At 41.9% G+C, this 26,391-nt stretch overlaps 2 protein-coding genes across 2 annotated transcripts in view; both read right to left on the bottom strand.

Moving 5' to 3' along the window:
- The window catches only part of mccc2 (methylcrotonyl-CoA carboxylase subunit 2), a 38,646-nt gene extending 33,275 nt beyond the window's left edge, over positions 1-5,371 (bottom strand). Inside the window, exon 1 of the mRNA XM_003216324.4 lies at positions 5,068-5,371. Coding sequence (XP_003216372.2) covers positions 5,068-5,214 — 147 coding nt within the window. The 5' untranslated portion in view covers positions 5,215-5,371. The remainder of the gene's footprint in view (positions 1-5,067) is intronic.
- Positions 5,372-10,513: 5,142 nt separating this feature from the next.
- Positions 10,514-26,391, bottom strand: part of bdp1 (B double prime 1, subunit of RNA polymerase III transcription initiation factor IIIB) — a 61,642-nt gene continuing 45,764 nt past the window's right edge. Inside the window, exons 32-42 of the mRNA XM_008102973.3 lie at positions 20,858-21,185; positions 20,244-20,407; positions 19,188-19,329; positions 18,519-18,690; positions 17,586-17,637; positions 15,691-15,889; positions 15,030-15,255; positions 14,488-14,530; positions 13,798-14,089; positions 13,045-13,288; positions 10,514-12,520 (exon numbers count right to left, since the gene is read on the bottom strand). Of these exons, the coding sequence (XP_008101180.2) occupies positions 12,398-12,520; positions 13,045-13,288; positions 13,798-14,089; positions 14,488-14,530; positions 15,030-15,255; positions 15,691-15,889; positions 17,586-17,637; positions 18,519-18,690; positions 19,188-19,329; positions 20,244-20,407; positions 20,858-21,185 (1,985 nt within the window). The 3' untranslated portion in view covers positions 10,514-12,397. The remainder of the gene's footprint in view (positions 12,521-13,044; positions 13,289-13,797; positions 14,090-14,487; positions 14,531-15,029; positions 15,256-15,690; positions 15,890-17,585; positions 17,638-18,518; positions 18,691-19,187; positions 19,330-20,243; positions 20,408-20,857; positions 21,186-26,391) is intronic.

Below are 26,391 nucleotides of genomic sequence, written 5' to 3'. Positions count from 1 at the left end.
CCTTGCTGAAGCAGCTCCACTGGCTTCCGACAAGTTTCCGGGTTCAATTCAAGGTGCAGGTTATTACCTATAAAGCCCTATATGCTTGGGGTCCAACATATCTTCGTGACCACATCTCTTTCTACGAACCGGCTCGGGCTCAAAGATCGACAGGGGAGGACCTTCTCTCGGTCCCACCACCATCTCAAGTGCGGTTGATGGGAACGAGAGAAATACCCTCCCAAAAGAGATTAGATTAGCCCCCACCCTTCAATCCTTCCATTCCAACCTGAAAACATGGATGTTCAGGCAGACCTTTGACCTTGAGTAGGTTGAATGGGCCCATATAAAACAGTTATCTACGGTTGTTTTAAAATTGTATTATTCTGATTTTATGCTATAAGTGTTGACGGGGGTTGTTGTTATAATTTTCTGTGACTTGTTTTATACTTTTATACTGTTTTACCTATTTATGTTATATGTGCACCCTGGAGTGCCTTGTAAGCCACCCTGAGTCTCTCCGGGGAGATGGTGGCAGGATATAAATAAAGATGATGATGATGATGATGATTATTATTATTATTATTATTTAATTGTATTTTCTTTCTACCTATTTACCTTGAAGATGCACAACAACCAGGAGAACTATTGCTTTAAGTATCAAAGGATGAGCATAGTAATATAAATTTCTTCCCATCCTCATGGCCTCCAGTTTTTTACCACTACTTCCAAATGCCAAACCATGTTTGCTTTACAAATCTCATTTTAAAACAAGAGTTTGTTAACTTTTGTCTTTTTAGATCTAACAGCAACATATGATTTGTTCAAAACCAAATATAGAGAAATTGTGGGTGAGTAAGACATCCAGAGGCTGGTTCAACATAATATACAAAGCATGTTTTTATTTAGTGAATCATACAGAAGTGGAATCTTAAAACCTGTATGACCCTGATTTTATATAAATATAACTATACCCATTGTTAACTAGAGAAGCAGAAATCGAATGCTCAGAAAGTATAAACACAAATAGGAGAGAGAAAAACTGCTGGACCTTTTCTGCTAGCCCAAGCTGTGGTCTCAACTATGTCTTTAGATTTCATAAATTAAAGATCACTTGTTCGATCTCATCAAATTGTGTTTATATCTGCCCTGCATTGAGAACTATCTTTCACCATGTCTTATTAAATCTGCAGAGAATTACAAACAAGAAAAGTCAAGAAGGGCTGCAGTCATTTACGCACAGTATCTTGTATTATATTTGTTCAGTGCCTCATGGAAGGGACCTCACAATTTTCAGGTGGGTAGAATGTGATTTGCACATCATGGCCTTAATACATAATAACAATGCCAGTATATCTTGAAATAACTTGAGTCATTTTACTCCTTGATAGTTGTACAACAGTTATTCATCTAATATTGTTTATTAAGTGTAGGTGGGTACACCTGGCCTATTCTGACCTCTGATTTGAATCTTTCCCACAATTAGAATTAGAAAAGAAATCCTTTAACTAACTCAAAATTACAAAAGGAACACAGGAGGCGTAATCAACAACTAATTCCAATGGGGAAGCAGTACAGGAATAAGTGAAAAACTTTCCCCTTTCTTCAAAATGACCTTCCAGCAAACCCCATTGCTATAGCCACTGAGTCGTTTATGTTCCTCTTATATCTCAAGTGCTGATAACTAAATGTGAGCTAGTGGACCTCAAAAGCCCACCTTTCCTTAGGCGCTCCCTCGTAGTTCAAGGATGATGGTCCTCCATTTCTTGGAAGACGCCTGTGCGTGATTTTTTTTAATGTGTGGAGGTCGGTGCACGGCCGGTCAACACACAGTCTTCACAGATTGAAGTCCCAGTAGTGGTGTGATTAACACATCGAGAGTGGCTTCTCAGTCTGTTGCAGCCTTCTTCTGCCTTCACAGCCATTGTAACATGTACCATGTTATCCTCCGCCTGCTCCGCCGTTGAGGTCTTTGCGTCTTCAGATTGTTCTTGGTCTGGATCCTCCCCTATGGCCACTCCTGGGAGTGTGCGACTCCTGCGGTTGTGCCCGCAGGTTCACTGGAACACGCAAGCCCCCGCACCACGTCAAGGTGACAGTCCATAGAGGGGGCTCAAAAGACCACATATGGTCTTGGACAGGTAGTCATTGAGCCATGTGGGCAAAGGGTCATGCAGATCTCAGAGGTTTGCTATCTGGATGTTGCAGCCCTAAACCTATTTAACTGAGGTGTATTAATTCAAGTCTCTTGAAAAAACATATACATCAGGCAGAGACTAACTATGATCAAGAAAAGTATGTCTCCAGATAGGTTTATAAGAAATTTCTAACCTTAAAATATTGATTGATTTTTTCCATCTCTCGCAATGAGCAATCTGAATATTTGAAAAGCTGTTATTTAAAGCATTGTTTCTTTGTCTAGAGCATATCCTTTGAGTGAGTTCTCTGACACAGGGAAAACTAGACATGATGGATTCTAAATGGTGTGAATACGCTCTCATTGTGTCAATATGGCCAGTGTCATGGAGCGATGTAATAATCACTGTGAGTGAGGCAGGGCTCCAATACCAGATATGCAAGAATTTTTAATAAATATACAAGAGCCAGACATTATAGGTACACAGTACAATACTTAAGTATAGCAATTACTAGTGTGGGAGGCATGTCTCATCCAACAGTATGAATGTAAGTGGACACTATAGCTATAGCACCATATTGTAAGGCTATTGTTATGGTCATTAAGGTGGACTGACAAAATAATAATAAACTTTATTTGTATGCCGCCCTATATCCCCAAGGGGACTCAGAGCGGCATCCAACATAACAACAGGCAAACATTAAATGCCTATACAGATAAAACTAAAAGTATAACGAAAACAATGATCACATCCTCTGCTGCACCACCACCATTATATCATCAATAGCAGCATTAGGTACATTTCCTACCTAAGTTTATTTCATTCATGCAGCCCTTCAAATGTTTCTGGTCCCATCAGACCTAACTAGCATATTCAATGGTAAGGGATACTGGGAGCTACAGTCTACCAGTATCAGAAGAAAAACCTGATTCCCTCTCTAAATTAGTTCAACTGCCAACTACTTCTCTATGGCAGTGCTGTAAGTAGGAACAATTGAGTGAGTTTTCTTGGAAGACAGCAGAAACAGAGGTGAAAACCATACCCCATTAAGCCAGGCTATATGCCAAGATACACTTCTGGAATCACTGCTAACTGAGACAAGTACAGCAAAGTTAAGGGGGAAAAAATTTAAGAAAAAAGGTTAAGAAAAATATGGCAGCTACATTCTCCCAGAGAATCCCTCCTTTTGCAGAATGTGAATTCTGGTGCTCTAAAGACTTTAAAATTTGAAAGGTAAAGCAAAGGTCTTTTAATCCAACTTCTTATTCAAAACAGGGTCTAAAGGGCCAGGAGCAAGTTAGCGCAGGAACTGATAAACCAGCCTCTAATTAAATTCTTCCTGTTAGAGAAGGTTATGGAGGACAGGTTAAATATTCTTTTACTGGACGTCCAAAATACAGTCAGCCCTCCGCATTTTCTGGTATTAGGGGCACAGCACCGTGGCACCGTGGTGACACTGAAAATCTGTGAATAAATAGCTGTATTTTTACTTAAATTTCTAGGTCTTCCATCATGACTGTATGGTTGACTTTCACTGGAATCTGACTATAGAATCACACTGGAGGACCCAGAGATTCCTAGGCCCCTTCTACACTACCAAATAATCCATATTATTGAAGAGGATAATCCACATTATCTGCTTTGAACTGGATTATATGAGCCTACACTGCAATAGAATCCAGTTCAAAGCAGATAATCTAGATTTTATATGGCAATGTGGAAGGGGCCCAAGTGAGATATTTTCTCTAGAAATCTCTAGGTCAGCGTTTCTCAACCTGGGGGTTGGGACTCCTGGAGGGGTCGTGAGGGGGTGTGAGAGGGGTTGCCAAAGACCATTAGAAAACACATATTTCTGATGATCTTAGGAACCCTTTTGGCAGAGAAGACTGAAGATCTCTCCATCTGTCTTTCTCCTCCCACCAAAAGCTCAACTTGCCCAATTCTATCATTGGTGGGGTTCAAGGAGCTCTTTGATTGTGGGTGAACTATAAATCCCAGAAAAACATTAAAAAGGAAAGTATGGTATGTAATATTATCTTCTATATAAACCCGGGAAACCAGTCGTAACCATCCCCGGCACCACAGATCACTTGGCCATCCCAGATACCCTACAACGGATTGGTATCAACACCGTTCTGCCGGCCCGTTTATGTTGGATAAGTGAGACTCTACTGTATTGTATAAAATTACCTCCAAGCTATGTGTATAAGAAACATAAATGAATTTTGTGTTTAATAATATTAATAATAATAACGGCGCTCCATGCAGTCATGCCGTCCACATGATCTTGGAGGTGTCTACGGACAACGCCGGCTCTTCGGCTTAGAAACGGAGATGAGCACCAACCCCCAGAGTCGGTCACGACTGGACTTAACGTCAGGGGAAAACCTTTACCTTTACTTAATAATAATAATAATTTTATTTCTTATCCGCCTCTCTCCTCATGACTCGAGGCGGGTTACAAAACAATTAAAATACATAAACACAGCAAAGACACTACAAATACTCACACTAAAGCAAGTATAGGCAAACTTGGGCGCTCCAGGTGTTTTGGACTTAACTCCCACAATTCCTAACAGCCGGTTGTGGGAGTTGAAGTCCAAGACACCTGGAGGGCCCAAGTTTGCCCTATAACTTCACAAGTAGCCTTCTGAGGGCTCTTCCACGCAGCCCTATATCCCAGAATATCAAGGCAAAAAATCCCACAATATCTGCTTCGAACAGGGTTATCTGTGTCCACACTGCCATATATTCCAGTTCAAAGCAGATAATGTGGGATTTTATTCAGTTGTGTGGAAGGGGCTTGACTGTGAAGCGTGGGCAAAATAAACAAATGTGCCTTCCACTCGTGCAAACAGTGACAAATATAAGAGAGCCTCTTGCGAGGCCGGGGCTGTGTTTTGCTTCTCCGCAGCTCGGCCCTTCTTCTCCTTCCTCCTCCTGGGCCTACCTGATAAAGCGAGGAGGCGGCGTCGGGCGGGGAGCCCAGGGTGGCCACCTTGTCCCCGTGGAAGGCGCGATGGAAAGCACTGGCCTTCACGCGAGGGCCATGGGCGAGGAAGGAAAGGCACGGGCGGCATCGCAGGGCCGGGATCATCGCGGCGGCGGAGGCGCTTCTTCCCGGGCCTGGAAGGGGGCCTACAGCGCAGAGTGAAGCCTGCCCTCGCGTGAAGCGCCGCCCGCGGGGCCCTTAAAGGGGAAACCTCCCTCAGTCGCTCCTTCGCCTTTCAAGCCTTTGAGAAGAAAGGCCGGCCTGAGCCTTCATCCTCCAGGTGTTTTGGACTTCAACTCCCACAATTCCTAACGTTGACTGCAAGAAGGACGTGAATTTGTTGGAACCCAGCCACATCCTGCACAAGTATATAGTCCTCATCAAGGACTTAACATAGGCAGATGGGTCAACTGGCAGGGAAAGCCCTTCCCGCATTGTCCTTTTTGTCCCTCTCTAGTCTCTGCTCCCAGTTTTATTTCTTAAACTGATGCTTCTCAGCGACGTGTCTATTTTTATTCATAATACAGTAGAGTCTCGCTTATCCAACGTTAAACGGGCCGGCAGAACATTGGATAAGTGAATATGTTGGATAATATATGTTGAATATGCTGCACCTTGGCCCAGATCCGTTGTTTTAGTCTTCTGTTTTTAATATTTTATGCTGTATGTTGTTTTTTATGATGGTTTTATTGATGTTGATGTTTTATTGTTGAAATATTCGCATCACTGTTTTATTGTTGTATATGTCGGGCTTTGTCCCCATGTAAGCCGCTCCGAGTCCCTCCGGGGAGAGGGGGTGGGGTATAAAAATAAAGTTGTTATTATTATTATCAGTATTATTATTATTATTATTATTATTATTATTATTATTATTATTATAAGAGATTAAGGAAAAGCCTATTAAACATTAAATTAGGTTATGATTTTACAAATTAAGCACCAAAACATCATATTATACAGCAAATTTCACATTAAAAGTAGTTCGATACACAGTAATGCTATGTAGCAATTACTGTATTTACAAATTTAGCACCAAAATATCACAATGTATTGACAACACAGACAACAAAAATGCGTTGGATAATCCAGAACATTGGATAAGCGAGTGTTGGATAAGTGAGACTCTACTGTACATCCAAAACGCCAGTGCAAATAACAAACCAACCAGTTCCCAAAAGAAACCAACATCAACCAACATAAATAACCATAAACCCACATCTAAAACAAACTTATAACCAAAAATTTAAAAAATAACATAACCTGTCACATAACATAACATCTAACATCAACACATGAAACATCAATTTATATAAAACCAATTAAAATTTCAATTTAAAATGGTTATAAAATTATTATACAGTCAGAAAACCAACAGGCCAACCAAGCCAAAACCAATAGCACCAGAGTATGATATAATTTTGAATCAGTGGTATATATGTATTTTTAAATGTATAAACCTCTTTATAAACCTCTAATCCTCCTCCTCTTCATATGTGAGTGTCCAAAGATGGATTTTTAATTGTTTTTGAAAGAGAGAAGGGAGAGGAGCATTTTTAATTCTTTAGGGAGGAAGTTCCAGAGGTGAGGGTGATCACGGAGAATATAGAATGAAGTCTCAGTATCCGTGGGAGTTGCAGTTTCCCAGGGGCAGAGGGTCTCAATGAGTTGCCACGGCCCTCACTCCACTGAGTCTGTCCAGTTGCACCAAAGCACCCTCTTTTTATTTCGTGTCAAAAGCATTGCATAAATAACTAACTATAGAACTAATAAAATAAAGGGAACACAAGCCGCTAAATAATTTTAGACCAAAAACGGGCAAACGCGACCTCATTGTCTGTAGTTTTAAGTAGTTCTTCCTCTGCCCATGAGGCAGGGCATTGTGGGCAAGCATACAGATCCTGAGTTGTTTGTTCTGCTCCACAGTCGCACAAGGTGGAAGATTCTTCTAGGTACAGTAGAGTCTCACTTATCCAAGCCTCTGGATTATCCAAACCATTTTTGTAGTCAATGTTTTCAATATATCATGATATTTTGGTGCTAAATTCGTAAATACAGTAATTACAGCATAACATTACTGCGTATTGAACTATTTTTTCTGTCAAATTTGTTGTTAAACATGATGTTTTGGTGCTTAATTTATAAAATCATAACCTAATTTGATGTTTAATAGGCTTTTCCTTAATCCCTCCTTATTATCCAAGATACTCGCTTATCCAAGCTTCTGCCGGCCCATTTAGCTTGGATAAGTGAGACTCTACTGTAGTACCATTTGGCCAGATTGTCTTTCAATCTGCCAACTCCACCTCTGAGTCTGTTCAGGAACTTCCAAGTTGGCCATTCTTAGTTTGCCCCTGGAGAAAGACCCTCATAGGGGGGCATCCAGTTGGAATTGCCTGATTTTGCTGCCCATGGGGATATTCTTGCTGTTGCTGGAGGAACACTTACAGAAGTGGTGGTTCTCATGAAACTTTTCCTTGATTTAAATCTACTGGGAGAAGGCCGATAGCCATGCAGTGTGTGTCTTTCAGTGTTCAACCTTATTTCTTTTGCAATTGGCAGCGACTTTCTGTCGCACATCTGGGGGGGGGGGGGGGGGGGGGCAATGCCAGCTAGCTCATAAAGTCTATCTGCAGGTGTAGGTTAAAGACATCCTGTGATTATTCTACGGGTTTCATTCAGTGCTATATTACCTGCTTGCATGGGCAGATTTATGCCAGATGGGGCAAGCATACTCAGCAGTTGAGTAAGACAAGCCCAGGGCTGATTTTCTTACTCATTTTGCGTCTACCAGTAAGATTCCTCAGACTGTTATTGCACGCAGCTGTTTTGTGCTTGGTGTTCATACAGTGTTTCCTAAATGTTAGTGTTCGATCTAAAGTGATGCCGAGATATTTAGCTGATTTACCGGGATCTCTCCGCAGCAGCACACAAATGGAGGCCGGCAAAGCCAGCCACAATCGGGGCCACAGAGTATCAACCGGCCTTGCTGCCAGAGATGCACTACATCTATCTTCCTCCCTTGCTAGACTCCGTTGCTTCTCTTTCCACTTCACCCCACTGTCCATCATTAGTTTCTTTTAATGCCCCCCCCCCCCCCCCGCAGATCTGCACACATGCACATCATATAACAAAAATAAGGTAATCAGCCCATTCCCTTCCCGGCTACGGTAGGCTTTCCTAACCCTATATAAAGTAAGTCACACATTCTCTTTATTTCTCTATATTTCTATGTGCTTTATGAAATATAAACTTTGAAGGTAAAATTCAAGTGAATTCCAACAACCTCTGAACAGTCTTATTCCAGGAGCCTTCCCTGCCAGGGGCCAGTTTTGGATAACCATCAAGGTGACAAAGACCTTTCCTGACGAACAGCAGGAGGGCTCCAACATGCCACCTGAAACGTCCCTCTGGGAGATTACCACTATCTGCAAGACAAGACCCAAGAGGAGACACAGATGGTCCACTCAAGTCTCCTATTGATACACTGGACTCGATCATTGTACCTCTCCTGGGAAAGTACTTGGGTCTGGCAAGTCACCATTGTGCCTGAATCCTGGACTCGATATCTGCATAATCCACTCATTCAGTTTTCCGGACTTTCATTATCTTTGGATTAACATCGCCATGTCCCAGAGGGTGGACGGGACTCCAGGCCATGTCACCACCTCCCCGACCAAATCGGAGAGCAAGCCGGCAAGGTCCTGCCTCTGGATCAGTTTGCATGGGCCAATCAGAGGACTGGGAAGGAATTTCAAGCGGGTAGCAATGTTAATGCATGGAGTTCTATGTGTATAAAGATGCTTGCCTTTTCCATATTTGGTATGTTTCAGGGCCGGCCCCACTATTGAGGCCCCTGACGCCGCCGCCTTGGGCGCAGGCCCGGGGGGGCGCCGTCAGGCTGGGCGGGAGGCGGGGCACCGCCCTGACGGTGCCCCGCCTCCCGCCCAGTGCGCCCTGGCCCGTCTGGCCTTTCCTAGCTGGCCAGACTGCAGCGGAGGTCCCTGCAGGCCGCAATCGCGGCCTGCAGGGACCTCCGCTGCAGTCTGGCCTGCTACAAAAGGCCAGACGGGCGAGCGGGAGTAGCGTGGGAGGCGGGGCCAGCTCTGACGCCGCTCCCCCCCCCCCGCCCAGCGTGCCTTGGCCCTGCCTCCCACGCAGCGTGGGAGGCAGGGCCTCCCTCTGGCCCCGCCCCCCCCCCGCCCAGCGTGCCCTGGCCCCGCCTCCCACGTTGCGTGGGAGGCAGGGCCAAGGCACGCTGGGCGGGGGGGGGGAGCGGCGTCAGAGCTGGCCCCGCCTCCCACGCTACCCCCGCTCGCCCGTCTGGCCATTTCTAGGAGGCCAGACTTCAGCGGAGGTTTCTCCAGGCCGCGATTGCGGCCTGGAGGAACCTCCGCTGAAGTCTGGCCTGCTACAAAAGGCCAGACGGGCGAGCGGGGGTAGCGTGGGAGGCGGGGCCAACTCTGGCCCCGCCCCCGACCAGCGTGCCCTGGCCCCGCCTCCCACGCTGCGTGGGAGGCGGGGCCAGGGCACGCTGGACGGGGGCGGGGCCAACTCTGGCCCCGCCCCCCTCACTATTCGCCCTGGCCCCGCCTCCCACGCAGCGTGGGAGGCGGGGCCAGGGCACGCTGGGCGGGGCCATGGCGCCGGTGGCGGGGGCGCTTTTCAGCACCCCCGCTTCACATCAAAAAATATCTCCGGCCGGCCCTGGTATGTTTACACACTTTGTTGCCATGTAAGCATCCCTTCTGCAGATTGAATAAAACTTTTGTTGTTTACCTTCATGCTGGTGACATCCTGATTTCTTGTCTCGGAACATTCGTGGTTAGCGGGACTTGTCAGGCTATTTCCCTTGGTATCCATGGGGTTGCTAAAACTTCAAATTTTTTGGCTTCAGTATCAAGCACATGGCAAGTTTTCCTGTTTTTGTTCTTCTGTGAGCATGAAGAGAGACTAGATGTCTCCAGAGAGTTAGATAGCGAGGCTCTTAACTTTCCTATATAGAAATGTAGTTCTTTCATTGAAAGCTTTTGTAACATTTAAAGTTTGACTCTGCTCCTGTATTGCTGAAAGCCATTCACTCTACTGCTCTGCACAAGAAGCTTCTGATCTGCTAAACTGCTGCTGCTGTTGCTGATTTACCATTTTTAAATATTTAAATGTTTTTTTTTTCTTTTTGAAATTACCCAGCAATACCTGTGATATGTGGAACAATGAATACCAGAAAACATGCTCTAAAGCTGCACTAAACTAACCCTAAAAAAGAAATAAATCAATAATTCCTGCCTGCATTTTCAGTTATCTTAAGGCCTCCACTGGCAGATCTGAAAGCTTCAGCTAACCCACACTGGCATAGTTTAGTGGGTCTCATACCATTTACCCTCAACACCAAGTAATACTTTACAAGTGATACAAAATGGTTTATTCACATAATTTACACATATATCACAACTGCTTTCTTTGAAACAGAAAGCTTACACATAACAGTACATGCCATTGAAAAACATGTCAAACATTTATGGAAAGCAGTTCCTTGTTGCATTTTAATCGAACTGTAATGGTCTGTTCCATAAACTGGGATGGTCAGTTGGTTTCTTTGATTGAAGTATGCAATATTAGTGACAGAAAGAAACATGTGTTTTAAAGACATTCCAAGATAACATGGTTTACAGTGAACACTAAGAGCATCTGACGTCTTTTCCATTTAGCAAGGAAAGATAAGGCACATTTGTAAGTTTGTTCACGTTTTACATTGCAATATGAACCATTCCAGCAAGTTACACAAATAGGTTTTTCATTATTTCAGTAGTCTCTTTTTAGTACACCTTTTCCAAGCATTAATAAGAACAGATTTTCCACGGTGGAATGGATTCCACTTTAATAATTCACTGAAAAATGTGAATACTTCTGAGTTTACTGATCTAAATTTACATTTATTAAATGGCTCACATTAATATGTATAATTGTGTGTTTTTTAGAGCTCTACAATGAACACACACATCAAATGATCAAGCCAGTCAAGGTTTGTCAAGTGTGATAATTAAGATATTGATTTGCTAATTAACAAGATACATTAGGTTGGATCTAGACTTAGGAATTCTAAGAGTAGATCCACTGAAATTAAGGAGACCTTAGTCATTGCTAACTTAAGTACAATTCATTTAAGTGGATCTACTCTTAAGTATTACTAAATCTGGATTCTACCTATTGTCTTTGTGGGAAATGAAGAATCTGTATTTGCTTATTATACAAAACAGTATGCAATATTGAACAACTACAGATATGAACAGCCACTAAAATGCATATGTTGATACTTATGGAAAATACCTTCAATTGCTAATTGTAAAAGAGATCACCAGAATTTAAAATGCAGTCACTAAGAAGAATACAGAATACACAGTTCTTTTACAGAGTATTTTAGACTGAACCAAGTGAGTGATCAGAATATGTTTCTAACAATGACAAATAAATCTAACCAGATAAAAAAGAAATGGAAACTACTCAGTATAATTGTATTATCCTTTACTCTGATTCCTGATTTTAGCTTCTAATGTATTCTTCTTAAAAGCGTTATATGGGTAGTTTTTTAAAAATACTTCCTAATACTGCCTCTCATTTATGATTTAGTGCATAGAGTATGAGTGATGTTTAATTCTTCTTTATCTCCAAGACAGAATTTATTTTGGGCAGTTATGTTTTTTTATACATTCATCTTAAATAAATATTTTTCACATCTCTGTACATTTTGAAGGAATTAAACATTACTTTTTAGAAACCAAGACACATATTTTTTATAAAAATAAGACAACTCAAAATATTTTTGTATGTACTTATTACATACACTGAAATATTCAGAATATACTTATTTACAGAACAGAATTATTCCCTCCCCCAACACACACACCCAGTAAATGTTTACTTCACAAAAAGAAGTAAAAATAATTTACATCCAGTCCCACAAACATAAATATCCTATTTAGGGGGTGTACTGGCAAGCAGATAATTTCCACTGCATTTCTAAAGCAGTAGCCATGCATTAGAAACTACTTGTATCAAATACAAACACAGATCAGTTGGTGATCATGTGTGTTTTTAAAATTTAAATGTGTTTTCTTTTCAATGTTTCTAAAATGGACAGACTGTTCAGTATAAAAGAAATATTACTCCATCCTATCAGGCTGTTTCTATTGCCTCAAATGTAAGTATTAATTGAGAAAGTGCGACAGAGCAAAACTACTACATTACTGCTACAGTGCATTCTTGGCCATTTCATATTTGAGATGTTTCTATATTATTCTGAATCATCCACTTCCATAAATATATCATTGAAGAAATATTCTGAAATCCTTGTTGGTTCTTCCTCTTTTTCTTGCTCCTGAGAAGAACTTTTACTGTCAGATAACTCAGAAAGCACCTAAAAAGAAAAACAAATTGCATTTACAGATATAAGTAGTATTACTTTATAACCAACCTGTTATGTATAAAAACATAATCACATATCAACAGAGGTGATTTTGCTCTTCTGTTTCCTAGCAGTATTTTCTATAAATACCCATTTATAGTGGTTGTCTGTTTTTAATTAATATGGTACATAGGTACACTACTTGTTTCAGTTTATGAAAGGCCTTTAATCCATTCATTAAAAGGGGAGAAGAGGCAGGTTTTGTCCATTTCCCTTAATCCCTGCTGTCCTGGACAGCATTTCCATTCCTCTTGACTACATTGGGGTAGGGATGAGGAGAGACAAGAGGAAAACTGGCCAGCATTTCTCTTCTCCTTCTGTTAATGAACAGTGGTGTGTTCTTCCCAGGAGCCTAACTTGCCTTCAGCAGTGTTCCGGAAGATGCATCAATAAACCAGGAAGGAGTCAACACCTCAATGCTAGGGTTAAGATCTGAACATTTAATATGTCATGTAGAGATAGATAGCCCACCATACCTGAACAGTAGAACAGCATCTGCCCTCAAATTTGGAAGACAATGGGACAGTTAGCGGAAGGCAACTATTTTCCTGAATTTCTTCCTTTCGGTCTTTTGGTGAAACTGGACATTCCACAGCACTTTCAGATATCACTTCTTGAGTTTTCTGGAAAGACTCTTTTTTCCCTTTACTGATTTCCTCTTCATCAGCATTATTGTTTTTACAGATTAAAGGTAAAAATCCCAGAGATCTTTGATATGACCTATTTAAAACAATTAAAATCAAAGCAAGATTATAAAGGGAAATGTATAAAATATACAATTGGAAAGGCAAGAGAAAGTGGGATAGGGAGTGTATTTTTCCTGAAACAAAAATGAAATAAGGTCAAATAATTCAACATGTACAAATGTACAAATTGCTAAAATAGAATGAAAGACACACAAAAATAGGAACTTAGTCCATTTAGGATTCCTTCAGCGAACACTGAGCTTATTGCACTGATTTTATTGTGTTTACATAATATGGATTTTTCTATAAAACATCTTGACAGTTTATCTGGGTAGAGTAGGCCTTACTGAAGCAGAAATTGACCAAATGTCACTGGAGAGAGGAGGGACTCAAAACCACTACAGGATTATTCTAAGCAACTATTCAGGGCTAGGAACCTCACAAAGAGGCTCTAGTTGTCCTGCCTTTATTACAATTTTATATAAAATATGTAACATTGGGGGAAATGGGTATAATATACTAAAACAGCTGTTAGATAAGTACCTGTTTAAAGGTGTTTTTGGAGGAATTGCTGTGCTTCCACCTTGTTCTGCTTGCAGAGATTTACAAGTATCGACAGACTTCCTTTGTTTTTCCTTTCTTTCTCCTTTTCCTGCTTGAAGTGTTCTAGACACTTGCTTATCTGTACCAGCTGCTTCATCAAATAGTGCAGCCCATACAGCCAAGGGAGATTGAAGTTGCTCTTTTTTATCCACATGTACCTGTAACTCAGGTACTAATCTAGAGGTAGATGAAATTGTCTTCTTTGAAAGATTAAATTTTTCTGAGTTTTTTTCTTAAAGAAAAGAGAAACATGAGTGAACAAGCAAAACATGACAATTTACTGCTACGACCGAATTTCATTTTACTCTGTGTACAAGTAATTTGTCTCCTTTCTCCATAGATGCATTTCTCCACAAACAGAAATATCAATTAATTCAATGAGATAAAAAAGTGTGGAGTACTTAAAAAGTATATCTCAATTACCACCAAACCATCCATGTCTAATAACAAAATTTCTTTTGAAACCAGAAGAGGAGAAAAGAAGAAATGCAAGTTATAAAAGGATTAACAAAAGTTATTTGAATGAGAACTTCAATAGCCCCTTTGATCCTGGCCTATATTAACAGCCATCTGCATAAACACTGATATGTGCCATACAAACTTGTGAAAAGAAACATAAATTTCACCTACCAGCAGCTTTCTTTGAAATACAATTTAATCTAAGAGAAGCGCCCTGCATTAAAAGAAACAGAAATAAAAATAAATTCCTACTGATCCAGCAATTTGATGGAAGACAGTCTCATTAAAAATTAAAGGGCTTAATTCCCTCAAAAATAGCTGAATTAATACAGTCAGAACTGAAAGATATCACAACACATTGAAGACTATAATAGTCATAAGATAAATGTAGTAGAACAACCTGTAAGATCAATCATTTTAGGGATATTTTAAATCTTTTTTTGAGGACCCAAATATGTGAATATATTTTGGTAGTATTTTCCCAAAACTTTCTAGATCATGCAAAGGAAAGCAAACTCACAGATAAAATTGTGGTGGAAATAAAGACATTTCTAGCTACAGCTGAATAGTGATGACATGAGACACTGATCTGGGCATTATCCAATGAGCACTGAAATAATAGTAATCGAAACACAGGGCTTTTGACAGTGATAGACATGATTGAAAAGATGTTCGGCATGAATAGTTCATGATTCCCTAAATTATCCACTAACCTTATTGGACATTTCAAGGTCTTCCACTGAAGATGAAGGAGGCCTTTTCTTCCCAGAACGACTGTCACTTCCTTCAAGGGCTAAAGCACACCTTTTCTGATTCTTCCAAGAGCTTGAATCCAAGTCTGCCAATTGTTCTGATGAAGTTGTTTGCAACCTTGGTTTCTCTGTACTGTTGTCAGTAATCACAGCATTTTCTTCAACAGCAGATGTTATGGTTCCAAGGCTGTACAATAATACCATGTTAAAACTGCTCTTTAATTGACATTGGCATTTTTAAGCAGATTTAAGAGTATAGTAACCATCACTTTTCCTTTTAGAAGAGTTTCTATTGAGAAGTTCAATTAGGATTGAACAGTACAATTGGAACAGGGACATAAACATTGTTCACAAATATAAGGTATTTTCTTGTCTACAGCTAACAGAAAGGAAATATGTCACTGGGATCATATTTGGTTCAACTCTAGATCCTAAAAAAGAGTTATCAGGCTCACCATCTCTCCAATTTCTTCCAGTAACAATCAAACTTTTAGGGCAGTAGGGCAAGCTGATTAACACAGTCTGGACTCATGATAAAAGTTGTAACTACACTATCCATAATCTTAAAAAATTCACAGAAGAAAGATTGGTTCATGCTGAAGAATATGCTTACTGTACTTACATATCCTCTTTTTCTGGATCTTCTGAATCCGTACCACATGGAGTGAAAAATACTGGGGCAGGAAGCAATTCATCAGAAGCTTGTGGAAGCGAAGGAGGTATACCACTAAAATATTCTGAATCATTTGGGATTTCCACTAATGTTAAAATGAATGTTGGTTCCTCTTCTGTGGGTGTATGTTCTCCAATGCTACCACTTACTGCCAAGACATACAAATGAAGGAGACAAGGCAAATAAAAATTATATGCTGGCATCCTTCTGCATGTTGTATTTCATTGCAAATCCCACCACAGTTAAATGACAGTACATAAAGAAGGGAGTAAAATTAATCCTTGTTCTGCTAAATGGTGTATTTTGCTGTCCTTTTTCAAGGATGTTTTCTGTACATTAACACTGGTATTCCACCTTGCTAGGAAAGAAGCCCATCTTAAGAGAAAAAAATCTAACAAAATAAAATATAATGAAAAATAATCCAAACAAGAGGAGCAGAAACAGAAGAGGGAACAATAATTAAGAAATCTTCACTTAATTGTTCCATAAATTTTTAACAAACTGGAGCTGCCTTTTAAGGTATAAAGCACTCTCAAGTTGGATAGGCTTTTCCCCACTAAAGGGTTGCTTAATTTAAATGACTGCACATCCTACCTGCACCCTACCTGCAAATCCCACTGAACCTGTAACATAGGATCATGATGTTCAAAAGATGTTAAAAAAATTAAATATTGACCAACAATCTCATTATACACTCTAGTATTGGACATTTTAATGACATCAAGTTTTCAAAAATGATCCACATGTCTGGTTTGTCAAGAGTCAGACGCCAATTAATGAACAAAAACAGAGTTTATTCAGGAGATAAGCCAAAAAGTAAACAAACACAGAAAATACCTTGAAACACTTCATTATCAGTGTTTCAAGAGCAGTTCGAACAAAAATATAACTCAAAAGAATGCCTTAGCAAGCCAAGCTATTTATCCACGCTGGCATTCAAATAAAACTAAAAAGACGCTTCAATTCAGCTTAGAAAACAAATTGAGTTGACTACTAAAGAATAGGCAATATAAACAAGAACTTGCAACCTTTCAAAAGCTGCAAAGAGTAGCTAAAATCCAGAACTCCAAGCAGGAAAAACAAAGCTAAACAAACTAAGTGCAAAAGGCACTTTCTGGGTCCAAGCCCTTTCTGTAACTGCCAGCCGGCTCTGTGGATTTAAAGGGACAGTTCCCAAAAGAAAACACCAAACTGGTCTGAAAACAAACAAAGTAAGAATGCAGTAAACTGCTTCCACAATGCAGATAAAGCCAAAAGCTCCAAGAGGATGGTGAAGAGACATCTCAGGAGGATCCAAGGTCAGGTCAGGAGATAGCAGCGGAGTCCGGAGGGCAAGCCAGGAGTCAAAAGCCGATAGTAGTCATCAATCACAGGGCGAAGACAGAAGCAAGGTCAAATTCCAATCCAGGGTCCGAAGAGGGTGCAGTCATCAAAACCAGGTCCACAAAAAGGCACAAAGAGCCAAGCAATGATGGGAACAGATCAGAAGCACAGTCCCAGTCCAGTCTTCATGGATGCACAGAAATCCCAATGGCGCTTCAGCGACACCTTAACCTGTTCCCCAGCATCCATTTCTTCCCAAACCTCCCCATCTGAATCTTCTCCAGAAGATTCCCCATTGAGCTCTCTAATACGTTTCCTGCGCAACTCCTCCAACGAGCCCTCATCGCGAGGGTTTTTCCTTCCTCTTCTAATCCCATCACCATCAACCATAATCCTCGAAGGCGCAGTCACAACAGGTTTACTTCTTTATTTTTTAGTTAACTTCAGGTGAAAACATTATTTATGTAAAGTTAGTTCCCAAAAGCAAAAGTATTTGACCATAAAAACAGCATAAAATATACCTGCAGTCATATTGGTAATTGCTGAAACACCGGAATATGAGCTTCTTCCAACCTAGTAATAAAAATATTACAAGATCAAATACAGCAAACCTAATGTTCAGAAAATATAGGACTGTAAAACTATAAAAACCTGTTGATCATTCCATCATATTATTAAGGAGTATATAAAATATCTTTTTTTGCCTAGTCACGTGGGGCAGAGGGGAGATGATATAGGAAAGGCAGGATAAAAATCTCTTATTAAAGATAGTTCCACCCTGACCCTATGACAATGCTAAAAAAACAAAGAAAAGGTAAGAAATTACTCATATTTTTCTCTTATAATTAGTGGAAACAAATAATTTTTGCCTACAGCAGTGGTCTCAACCTGTGGGTCCCCAGTTGTTTTGGTCTACAACTCCCAGAAATCCCAGCCAGTTTATCAGCTGTTAGGATTTCTGGGAGTTGAAGGGCAAAAATGTCAGAGGACCCCAACTTGAGAACCACTGGCCTACAGGATCATGTTTGCTAAAGGTTGCACAGTAAATCAAAGAAAATAAAGTCCTGAGATTATTTCAATCATTGCTGTGTTGACCCAAAACTAAAGATTCTGTGATTGCTATGATAGCAGTATGATCAATTATTTAAAAAAAAAGCCTGATCAACTCTCTTAATTCAAAGTACAGTAATTGAAACTAAAAATAACCCAAGACTGTAGTTTAACAAATAAACAGATGTGCAGAATACTTCAGAGGAAGAATGGAATAAGGTAAGGAGAGAAATCTGTATATAGAAAAAAAATCTGAAAAACAAAGATGTGCAATTTGTGCAACTACTGGATCTGGAATCCCAGAACATACTACACTTTTCAATATCATTTTTTTGTAACTTTTCTCTTTTATAATTTTCCATGAAACAGTTCTATTTCTATTTTATAAAACAACTCTTTCTTACCTGTGCTACTTTAGCTGGAGACAAGTGGTGTTCAACAGATCTAGAAACTTGGATATTAATACTTGCATTGGAATCACATGGTGGTTTAGCATGGGAAATTTCAGCTTCTGGAGAAAGTTTGGAAGCAGTTAACTCTGATGTGACTTTCCAAGTCTCTTTTACCAGGTTTTTGCTTTGGGAAAAATGAATAGTTTTACTTATAAAATGTTTACTAGTTAAACATTAAAATGTTTTTATAATGCATAGCCTGAAACAAGCACATTATGCCAGGTTTATGGCCCTTCTTTGTCAAAGTGATTAAAAATACTTTTAACTGTTCTAGAGGATTTACGTACATTATACAGCAGCAATATAACTGAGTAATAAAGAAGTTCAGCTAGCAAGAAATACAATGCCACAAAAGTGCCATCAAGTTACATTTCAGAAAAATGTTTCATTGCTCTAATACTTCAAAAGTTACTTGGAGAAAATGAAGAAATATGTAAAAAATATATAGATGTTATTTTTAAAATCACCAAAAACAATTAGATTTCCAGTATTTCTGGTGTACTCCATCCTGCATATGCCCCCATTTTACTAAACCATTTACTGCATATTGTGAAACACATTAGCTCAGAGCACCACAGAAATTAAATATATTAATATAAAAAACAGAAATAATGCTCATACATTTTGTTGTTGGTTCTCTGCACAGCAAGGCTTTCAGGCTGTAAATCATGCCTCTCTGCAAAGCTGATCTGAGCCCCTTCTTCCAATATGAAATTCTGTTCCAGTTCAACCTTCTGCTCTTCTGTAGTATTTTTTGACACTTCTATTATTTTAGACATTAGAGCACCAGTCAGTATACTATTTTGGATAAAATTACAACTTTGATAGGATCACATATTTAGATGTATTGCCATAAGATTTATCTACAAAGACCTCATAATAAATATATCACCAGAAAACCTAGTATGAATCTGTTTTAGAATGATAGTTAAATATCTATTATAACTCAAAATGGAATATTAAACATATGCCAGTGTGGTGTTATGGTGTGAGTATTGGATTAGGACCTTGGAGGCCACACTCAGTCATGAAAACCCATTGGGTGATCTTGAATAAGTCACAGTCTCTGCAACCTTTCCAAGAAGACCCCATGATAGGTTTGCTTAAGGGTCATCTCAAGTCAGAAAGAAATGTAAGACACTCAACAACATAATAAGCCCATAGCCCATGCATTTCAGGGATGTGCCCGAGGAGGGGAGATAGGGACATAACGTTTTAAACCTAGAAAATTGAGCTTCCTATCTATTGTAACTCAAATTCGAAAATACAGTTTCAATCTAGTTTCTGAGATGAGATCACTGTTGGCCTTGGAGACACAGGCCTGAAATTTGGTTATGTGGCATTTTCCCCTAAACCTCATGTCCAAGTTTGAGTGAGGCCAAAAGTGGTTTTCCAACACATTCCTGGAGATGTTCGATTGACAGCAAAAAAAATCCTATTTGGAATACTGTACCATACTCTGCAGACTGCCTTTGAAAGGTGGTTAGAAACTTCTTCTAGTTCAGAATGTTTTAGCCATATTATAATAAACAGATACTCATTAGAGAGAATGTGCACCCCCTTCTTGCAGCATTTTACTAACTACTCTAGCTATCTATTTACAGGCACAGTTAAATGTGCTAGTTAGGTATTTATAAAGCCCTGTCTGACATTTAATGTAATGGACTATAAACTTACCATTCTGGATTTGATTAAACTGCTCCATATCTGAAACCAGACCAAGACATTTCTGAGAGGTATTCTGGTTTAGCCCCAGTGATGTGTTAAGATTTGGTTTGGGTTTAGGAAATCTGCATCTTGCTGGTCTAGAAATTTTATTTTCTTTGGAAGTAGATGAAACACTGCAGATAAACAGAACATAATAGTAAGTAAATGTAATGATCTGAACTGTACTTGTTAAACAAAACAAAACAGCAATGATAACTAACTATTGCAGAGAGTTGGAAAGAATTCCATCACGTATTTTTATTTGCAAAGCTTGAAAAAAACAATTTTAGGAGACTGGTTGAACTGGCAATTATGGTCAAAAGGTAACATTTTCTAGTTCTTTATATATGTTACATCTGTAATTATCAGTTCTGGAGTGTAAGCAAACATGGAGAAGAAGTGACAGGATATCTGTATTTAAATCAGGAAAGAGGGAAGGAAATTTGGGTGCAAAAGAGTTGGGAAAAAGCTGCTACACAACCATGACTATCAAGACATTAAGGCAATAATACTGATAAATCTGAAAAAATCAGTGAGATTCCTAAGTAAAAAATAAGAGGTATACTTAATTTAGCAACACAAACCTGCTGGCCCTAGTTGTCTCCTGTGAAGCATTTTTCAAACCTGATAAAATGGAAAACCTTCTACGGAATGAAGAAACTGGTTCATATTTTGAAGATACAGGGAGTAACACATTAGTTTGGTTCTGCAAGCTATCTTCCAAATCCAGTGGTTCAGTGCTTGGATCTTCAATAGCAGCTCTGTTCACAGTCTTTGAAGAAACCAGTTCATTCGTTGAAGGCACACACAAAGGCACATTACAGTGAATTATAATGTGTTCTTCATTATGCTCCTCTGGCAAACTCTCCACAACATTCTGTTCCTTGTAATAAGGAAAATCCTGTGGTTTTTCTTTTTTTTCACAAAAACAAAAAGTTGGAAAAAGTTACACCTTTAATGTAGTTGTAACTATTCAATTGCAAACATTCAGACTGTGCAACTTCAACTGGGTCAGTGGGCTAAAAACACAGTTTGAACTCATATACCATTTTGGTGGCTGAACCTGGATTGTAAAATTTCTTTCAAAGACTGTCATTCTACTGGTAGGCAAGACTTATCTATGCAAGCAACTGACTGCCTAATAGACATGACATTTTGAGAGGAATGTGCTGGACTCTTTAAAATTATAGTACTTACAGTAGAGTCTCACTCATCCAGCACTCACTTATCCAATGTTCTGGATTATCCAACACATTTTTGTAGTCAATGTTTTCAATACATCATGATATTTTGGTGCTAAATTCGTAAATACAGTAATTACTACATAGCATTAATGTGTAATGAACTACTTTTTCTGTCAAATTTGTTGTATAACATGATGTTTTGGTGCTTAATTTGTAAAATCATAACCTATTTTGATGTTTAAAAGGCTTTTTCTTAATCTCTCCTTATTATCCAACATATTCACTTATCCAACATTCTGCCGGCCCGTTTATGTTGGATAAGTGAGACTCTACTGTATTTATTATTAAACTGGTATTTCAGAATGTTTAATTGTTGCTCTAATAGTATAAGTATGGGTTGCTTACTTGTAACCATGTTTCTTCGAGTGGTAGTCTGTGAAATTCGTACATATGGGTTTCCCAATGCGCCTGCGCAGATTCCGGAACATTCTAGAAGCTTTGAAACGTTAGAAATGGCGGAGGCCCCACCCATTCTCCCCATATACTATATAAGCCCGAGGCGGGGGCTCCGCCTCAGTTCCCAGCCGCAAGACAGCAGCTGAGACACCGAGGCATGACATCAGCGGGGAGGACGGGCAGGGCTGTACGAATTTCACAGACTACCACTCGAAGAAACATGGTTACAGGTAAGCAACCCATACTTCTTCGTCGTGGAGTCTGTGAAATGCGTACATATGGGTGACTAGCAAGCTACTAACCTTGGAGGTGGGTCATGCCACGCAGGAAAACAAAACGGCTCTGCCAAAGGCGGCGTCCCTCTTCGCTTGGATGTCCAGCTTGTAATGAGATACGAAGGTGGACGGTGCAGCCCAGGTGGCTGCCTTGCAGATGTCATCTAATGGAACACCTCTTAGGAAGGCTTGAGACGTTGATAGGGCCCTGGTGGAGTGAGCCACTAGGTGCAGTGGAGGTTCCTTCCCTGCCATCTGGTAGGCGAGGCGAATCATCGACGTTATCCAGGATGCCAGCCGCTGGGAGGATACCGGGAGCCCCATAGCATCCTTCCGATACTTAACAAAAAGCCTAGGCGACTTCCTATGTGGGGCCGTCCTGTGGATGTAATACAGCAAGGCCCTTTTGACATCCAAAGAGTGTAGAGCTGCCTCCAGTGAAGAGGGATTTGGAAAAAAGGAGGGCAGAACGATGTCCTGAGTCATATGGAAGTGGGAAACCACTTTGGGGAGGAATGTTACATCTGTCCGAAGAACTACTTTGTCGTCATGGAAGCGGATATACGGTGGGTCGGACCGCAGGGCCGTGATTTCACTGGCCCGCCTAGCAGATGTTATTGCCACAAGAAACGCGGTCTTCCAGGAAAGATGGGATAAATCGTTCGACGCCATCGGCTCGAATGGAGGTTTTGATAGTTGCGAAAGGACCAGTTCCAGACTCCAAGCCGGCGAAGGGAGCGAGGAAGGCGGGTGTAGGTTCTTATAGCCTTTAAGAAACAGCTGGAGCAGAGGGTCCTGAAATAAGGAAGGTTGTCCGGCTTTCCTTCGGAACCAGGATAATGCCGCCACATAGCACTTAATCGAAGACAGGGACATACCCTTGGATGACAGGTGAACTAAAAAGTCCAAAACAACAGAAACAGGGGCCGTAAGAGGATTAACATTTAAGGTGTCAACGTAGCTTGTGAAGCAAGCCCACTTATAGGTGTAAGCCCTCTTAGTCGAAACCTTTTGGGCCGCGAGGATTATTTGTCGGACGGCGTCGGACAGATGTGCTGTGGCCTGATCCTCCACGCCGTCAAACGAAGGGTTGTAACGTCCGGGTGTCGGACAAGTCCGTCCTGTATTGTGAGCAGGTCCGGGGAGCACCGGAGGCGAACGTAGTCATCCCTTGATGCGTTCAGTAGGGTTGCGAACCACGGCTGCCGGGGCCACCAGGGTGCTACAAGGATGCAATCCGCATTGTCCGCTACGATCTTGGCTATTACTCGAGAGAGTAGTGGAAGAGGCGGAAACGCGTAGAGTAGGCCTGGCACCCAGGAGAAAAGAAAGGCGTCTCCCAGGCAGCCTGGGGATGCGAGAGGGCGCACGCGTGTGCAGTATTGAGGACACTGGTTGTTGGTGGGTGAGGCGAAGAGGTCCAGCCGAGGGGTCCCCCAACGGCGTGTTAGGAACCGGAACTCTCTGCTGTGGAGACGCCATTCGTGGTTGGTAGCAGTGTCCCTGCTTAGGGCATCTGCTAGTGTGTTTTCCTCTCCCGGTAAGTATACTGCGATCAGATGAATGTGTCTTGCGATGCACCATTCCCATATTCGAGACACAATCAGCAGAAGAGTTCGCGAGCGGGTCCCCCCTTGTTTGTTGATATAAAATTGTACAGCCGTGTTGTCCGTGACCACTTGGATGACACGGCCCTTGACCAGGTGGGCGAAGGACCTGAGGGCTTTCTCCACTGCGAGTAGTTCCAACGCATTGATGTGATGAGCTTGTTCCTTCAGAGACCAGTGATTGTGGATTGTCAACCCTTGGATGTGCGCGCCCCACCCTAGGCGGGAGGCATCCGTGGTCAGCGACAAGGATGGACGAGGTTGGCTGAACGGTAGGCCAGATTGAACATTGCACCTCCTTGTCCACCAGGAGAGGGCCTCTAGGACGGACTGCGGAGGATGAAGGATGACATTTTGACGGTCCCGGTGCGGGTTGAAGACGCGGATGAACCAGTTTTGAAGGGGCCTTAGGCGGAGGCGAGCGAACCCGGTGACAGCCGTGGTCGAGGCCATGTGGCCCAAAACTGACTGGATAGACCACGCAGACGCCCGGCCAGAGGCCCGTAGTTTGTTGATCATAGACCTGAGGTTCCTGAACCTTTCCTCTGGCAGATAAGCCCTCTGAGCCCTGGTGTCCAGGACAGCTCCGATAAAAGTGATCTGTTGGGTAGGGGAGAGGTGGGATTTCTCCCGATTGACAACAAGCCCAAGGTTCTGTAGAAGAGATAGGGTATACTGAATGTTGGACTGTAGCTGGCAGTAAGAGTCAGCAGTCAGAAGTCAGTCATCAATGTACGGAAAAACCACTATGTGTCGCTGGCGGAGGTGAGCTGCCACCACCGCCATGCACTTAGTGAAAACACATGGCGCTGTTGACAGGCCAAATGGTAAAACATTAAATGAAAAGCAACGATCCCCAACTGCAAAACTAAGAAACCTTCGGTGGTCACTCCTAATGGAGATGTGAAAGTACGCATCTCGGAGGTCCACCGTGGCCAGCCACGCCCCTTTCCTGAGGAATGCCAAAATGGAAGGAAGGGTGACCATACGAAACTTTTTCGGCCTGATAAACTCATTGACTCTACGGAGGTTGAGGATTGGGCGGAGTCCGCCCCCTCGTTTGGAAACTAGGAAGTAACGAGAAAAGAAACAAAACTGGGTTTGGTGATGTGGTACTGGTGAGATCGCCCCTTTTTCGAGTAAGGAAGAGACCTCCTCGCACAAAGCATCGGAGGGGGGCGTGGTGCAAATGCGCCCCACCGGGGGATAAGAAAAAAATTCTATGGCGTATCCTTCCTCTATAATGGTAAGGACCCAGGCATCAGTCGTGATTTGACGCCAACTCTCAAGGAAAGGTAAGAGTCTGTTTAGGTACGTGGGGCCACTGGGGTCTGAATGGGCCAAACTAATGGGGCAACAAGTGGCCAACTGGGCCTTGAAACCAACTGGGGAGGGGGAAACAGGCGGGGATTGAGCAGGGCTAAAAGCGACGCTTCTTGTTGTCAGAGGATTTCGGTCCCCGGTATTGACCTCTAAGGGGCAGGGGTGGTTTCCGATTTCCAACTGAGGGAGGTTGCTGTCGTTGCTTACCTCGGAACGAAAAAGGGCTATAGCGTCTACGCTGGTATTGTGAGTTAAAGCCCCAGCGGTGACGCTGCTGGAAAGAGTAGGGCTGGTAGGGCTGACCATATTTACTGACAGTTTGTTTCATCTTATGAGAATGCTCGAGCTGGGAGTCAGTGTCTGGGTTAAACAACCCCGCCTCATCCATGGGAAGGTCTTCTATTAATGCCCGGGCCGAGGGTGACAACGTAGAAGCTCGCAGCCAGGCATGCCTTCGGAGGGCAACCGCTCCAGCCAACAGCTTGCCAGAGGCATCAGCGGTATTCTTTGCCAAGTCCTTTTGTAGTGATGTAAGTAGGAGCGCCTCCTGCTGGAAGGCCTTGGCAAGGGCTTGTTCGCCCAGGGGAAGAGAATCCAGGTAAGTGCAGAGCTTGCTCCACAGAAAGTTTTGGTAGACGCTCATGTATACCCCGTAATGGGCCATACGGGCGAAGAGGCACGCCGATGAATAAAACTTCCTTGCCATGGTATCCAGTTTCTTGCCCTCTCTATCAGAGGGGGTAGACTGGGCCTTCTGTGCTGGCCTGGGTTGAGCATCTGTCACTACCGAGTTAGCTTTGGGGAGTTTCGCTAGCCAGGAGGCAGTGGATAAATCAATTTTATACAAATTCTCTGCTCTTTTAGGGGTAGCAGGGACAATTGATGGTGCTACCCCCACTGTTTTAATGACTTGCAACAGATAAGGCAGAGTAGGGAGTGCTGTGGTCACTGGGGGTCGCTGTTCCGAAGAGAAGCAGGGATCCTCCACCATGTTGGTAGGCTTGGGAGTGGGAAGGTTAAGTGCTCTGGATAGACGAATGAGAAGGGCAGAGAAGTTTCTAAACTCCTCTGCCTGGAGGGGGTCTGGATCCATATCTCCCGAAGCTGAAGCTGGCAGTGCTTCATCTCTGGCCTCAGGGGCGTCCTTATTGGTCTCCAGATTTGGCAGAATGAGAGGTGTTTGATGCTGGGCCTCATTCCCCTGTCGGCCTGATGTTAATGGCATCGGTGTCTGGGGTGGGGGGGGGGGGTCCGCGGAGGAGGCGGAAGCCCT

This window comes from Anolis carolinensis, chromosome 2, assembly GCF_035594765.1.
Source record: "Anolis carolinensis isolate JA03-04 chromosome 2, rAnoCar3.1.pri, whole genome shotgun sequence".
NCBI classification, from domain to species: Eukaryota; Metazoa; Chordata; class Lepidosauria; order Squamata; family Dactyloidae; genus Anolis; species Anolis carolinensis.
This window is presented reverse-complemented; position numbering and strand designations above follow the sequence as displayed.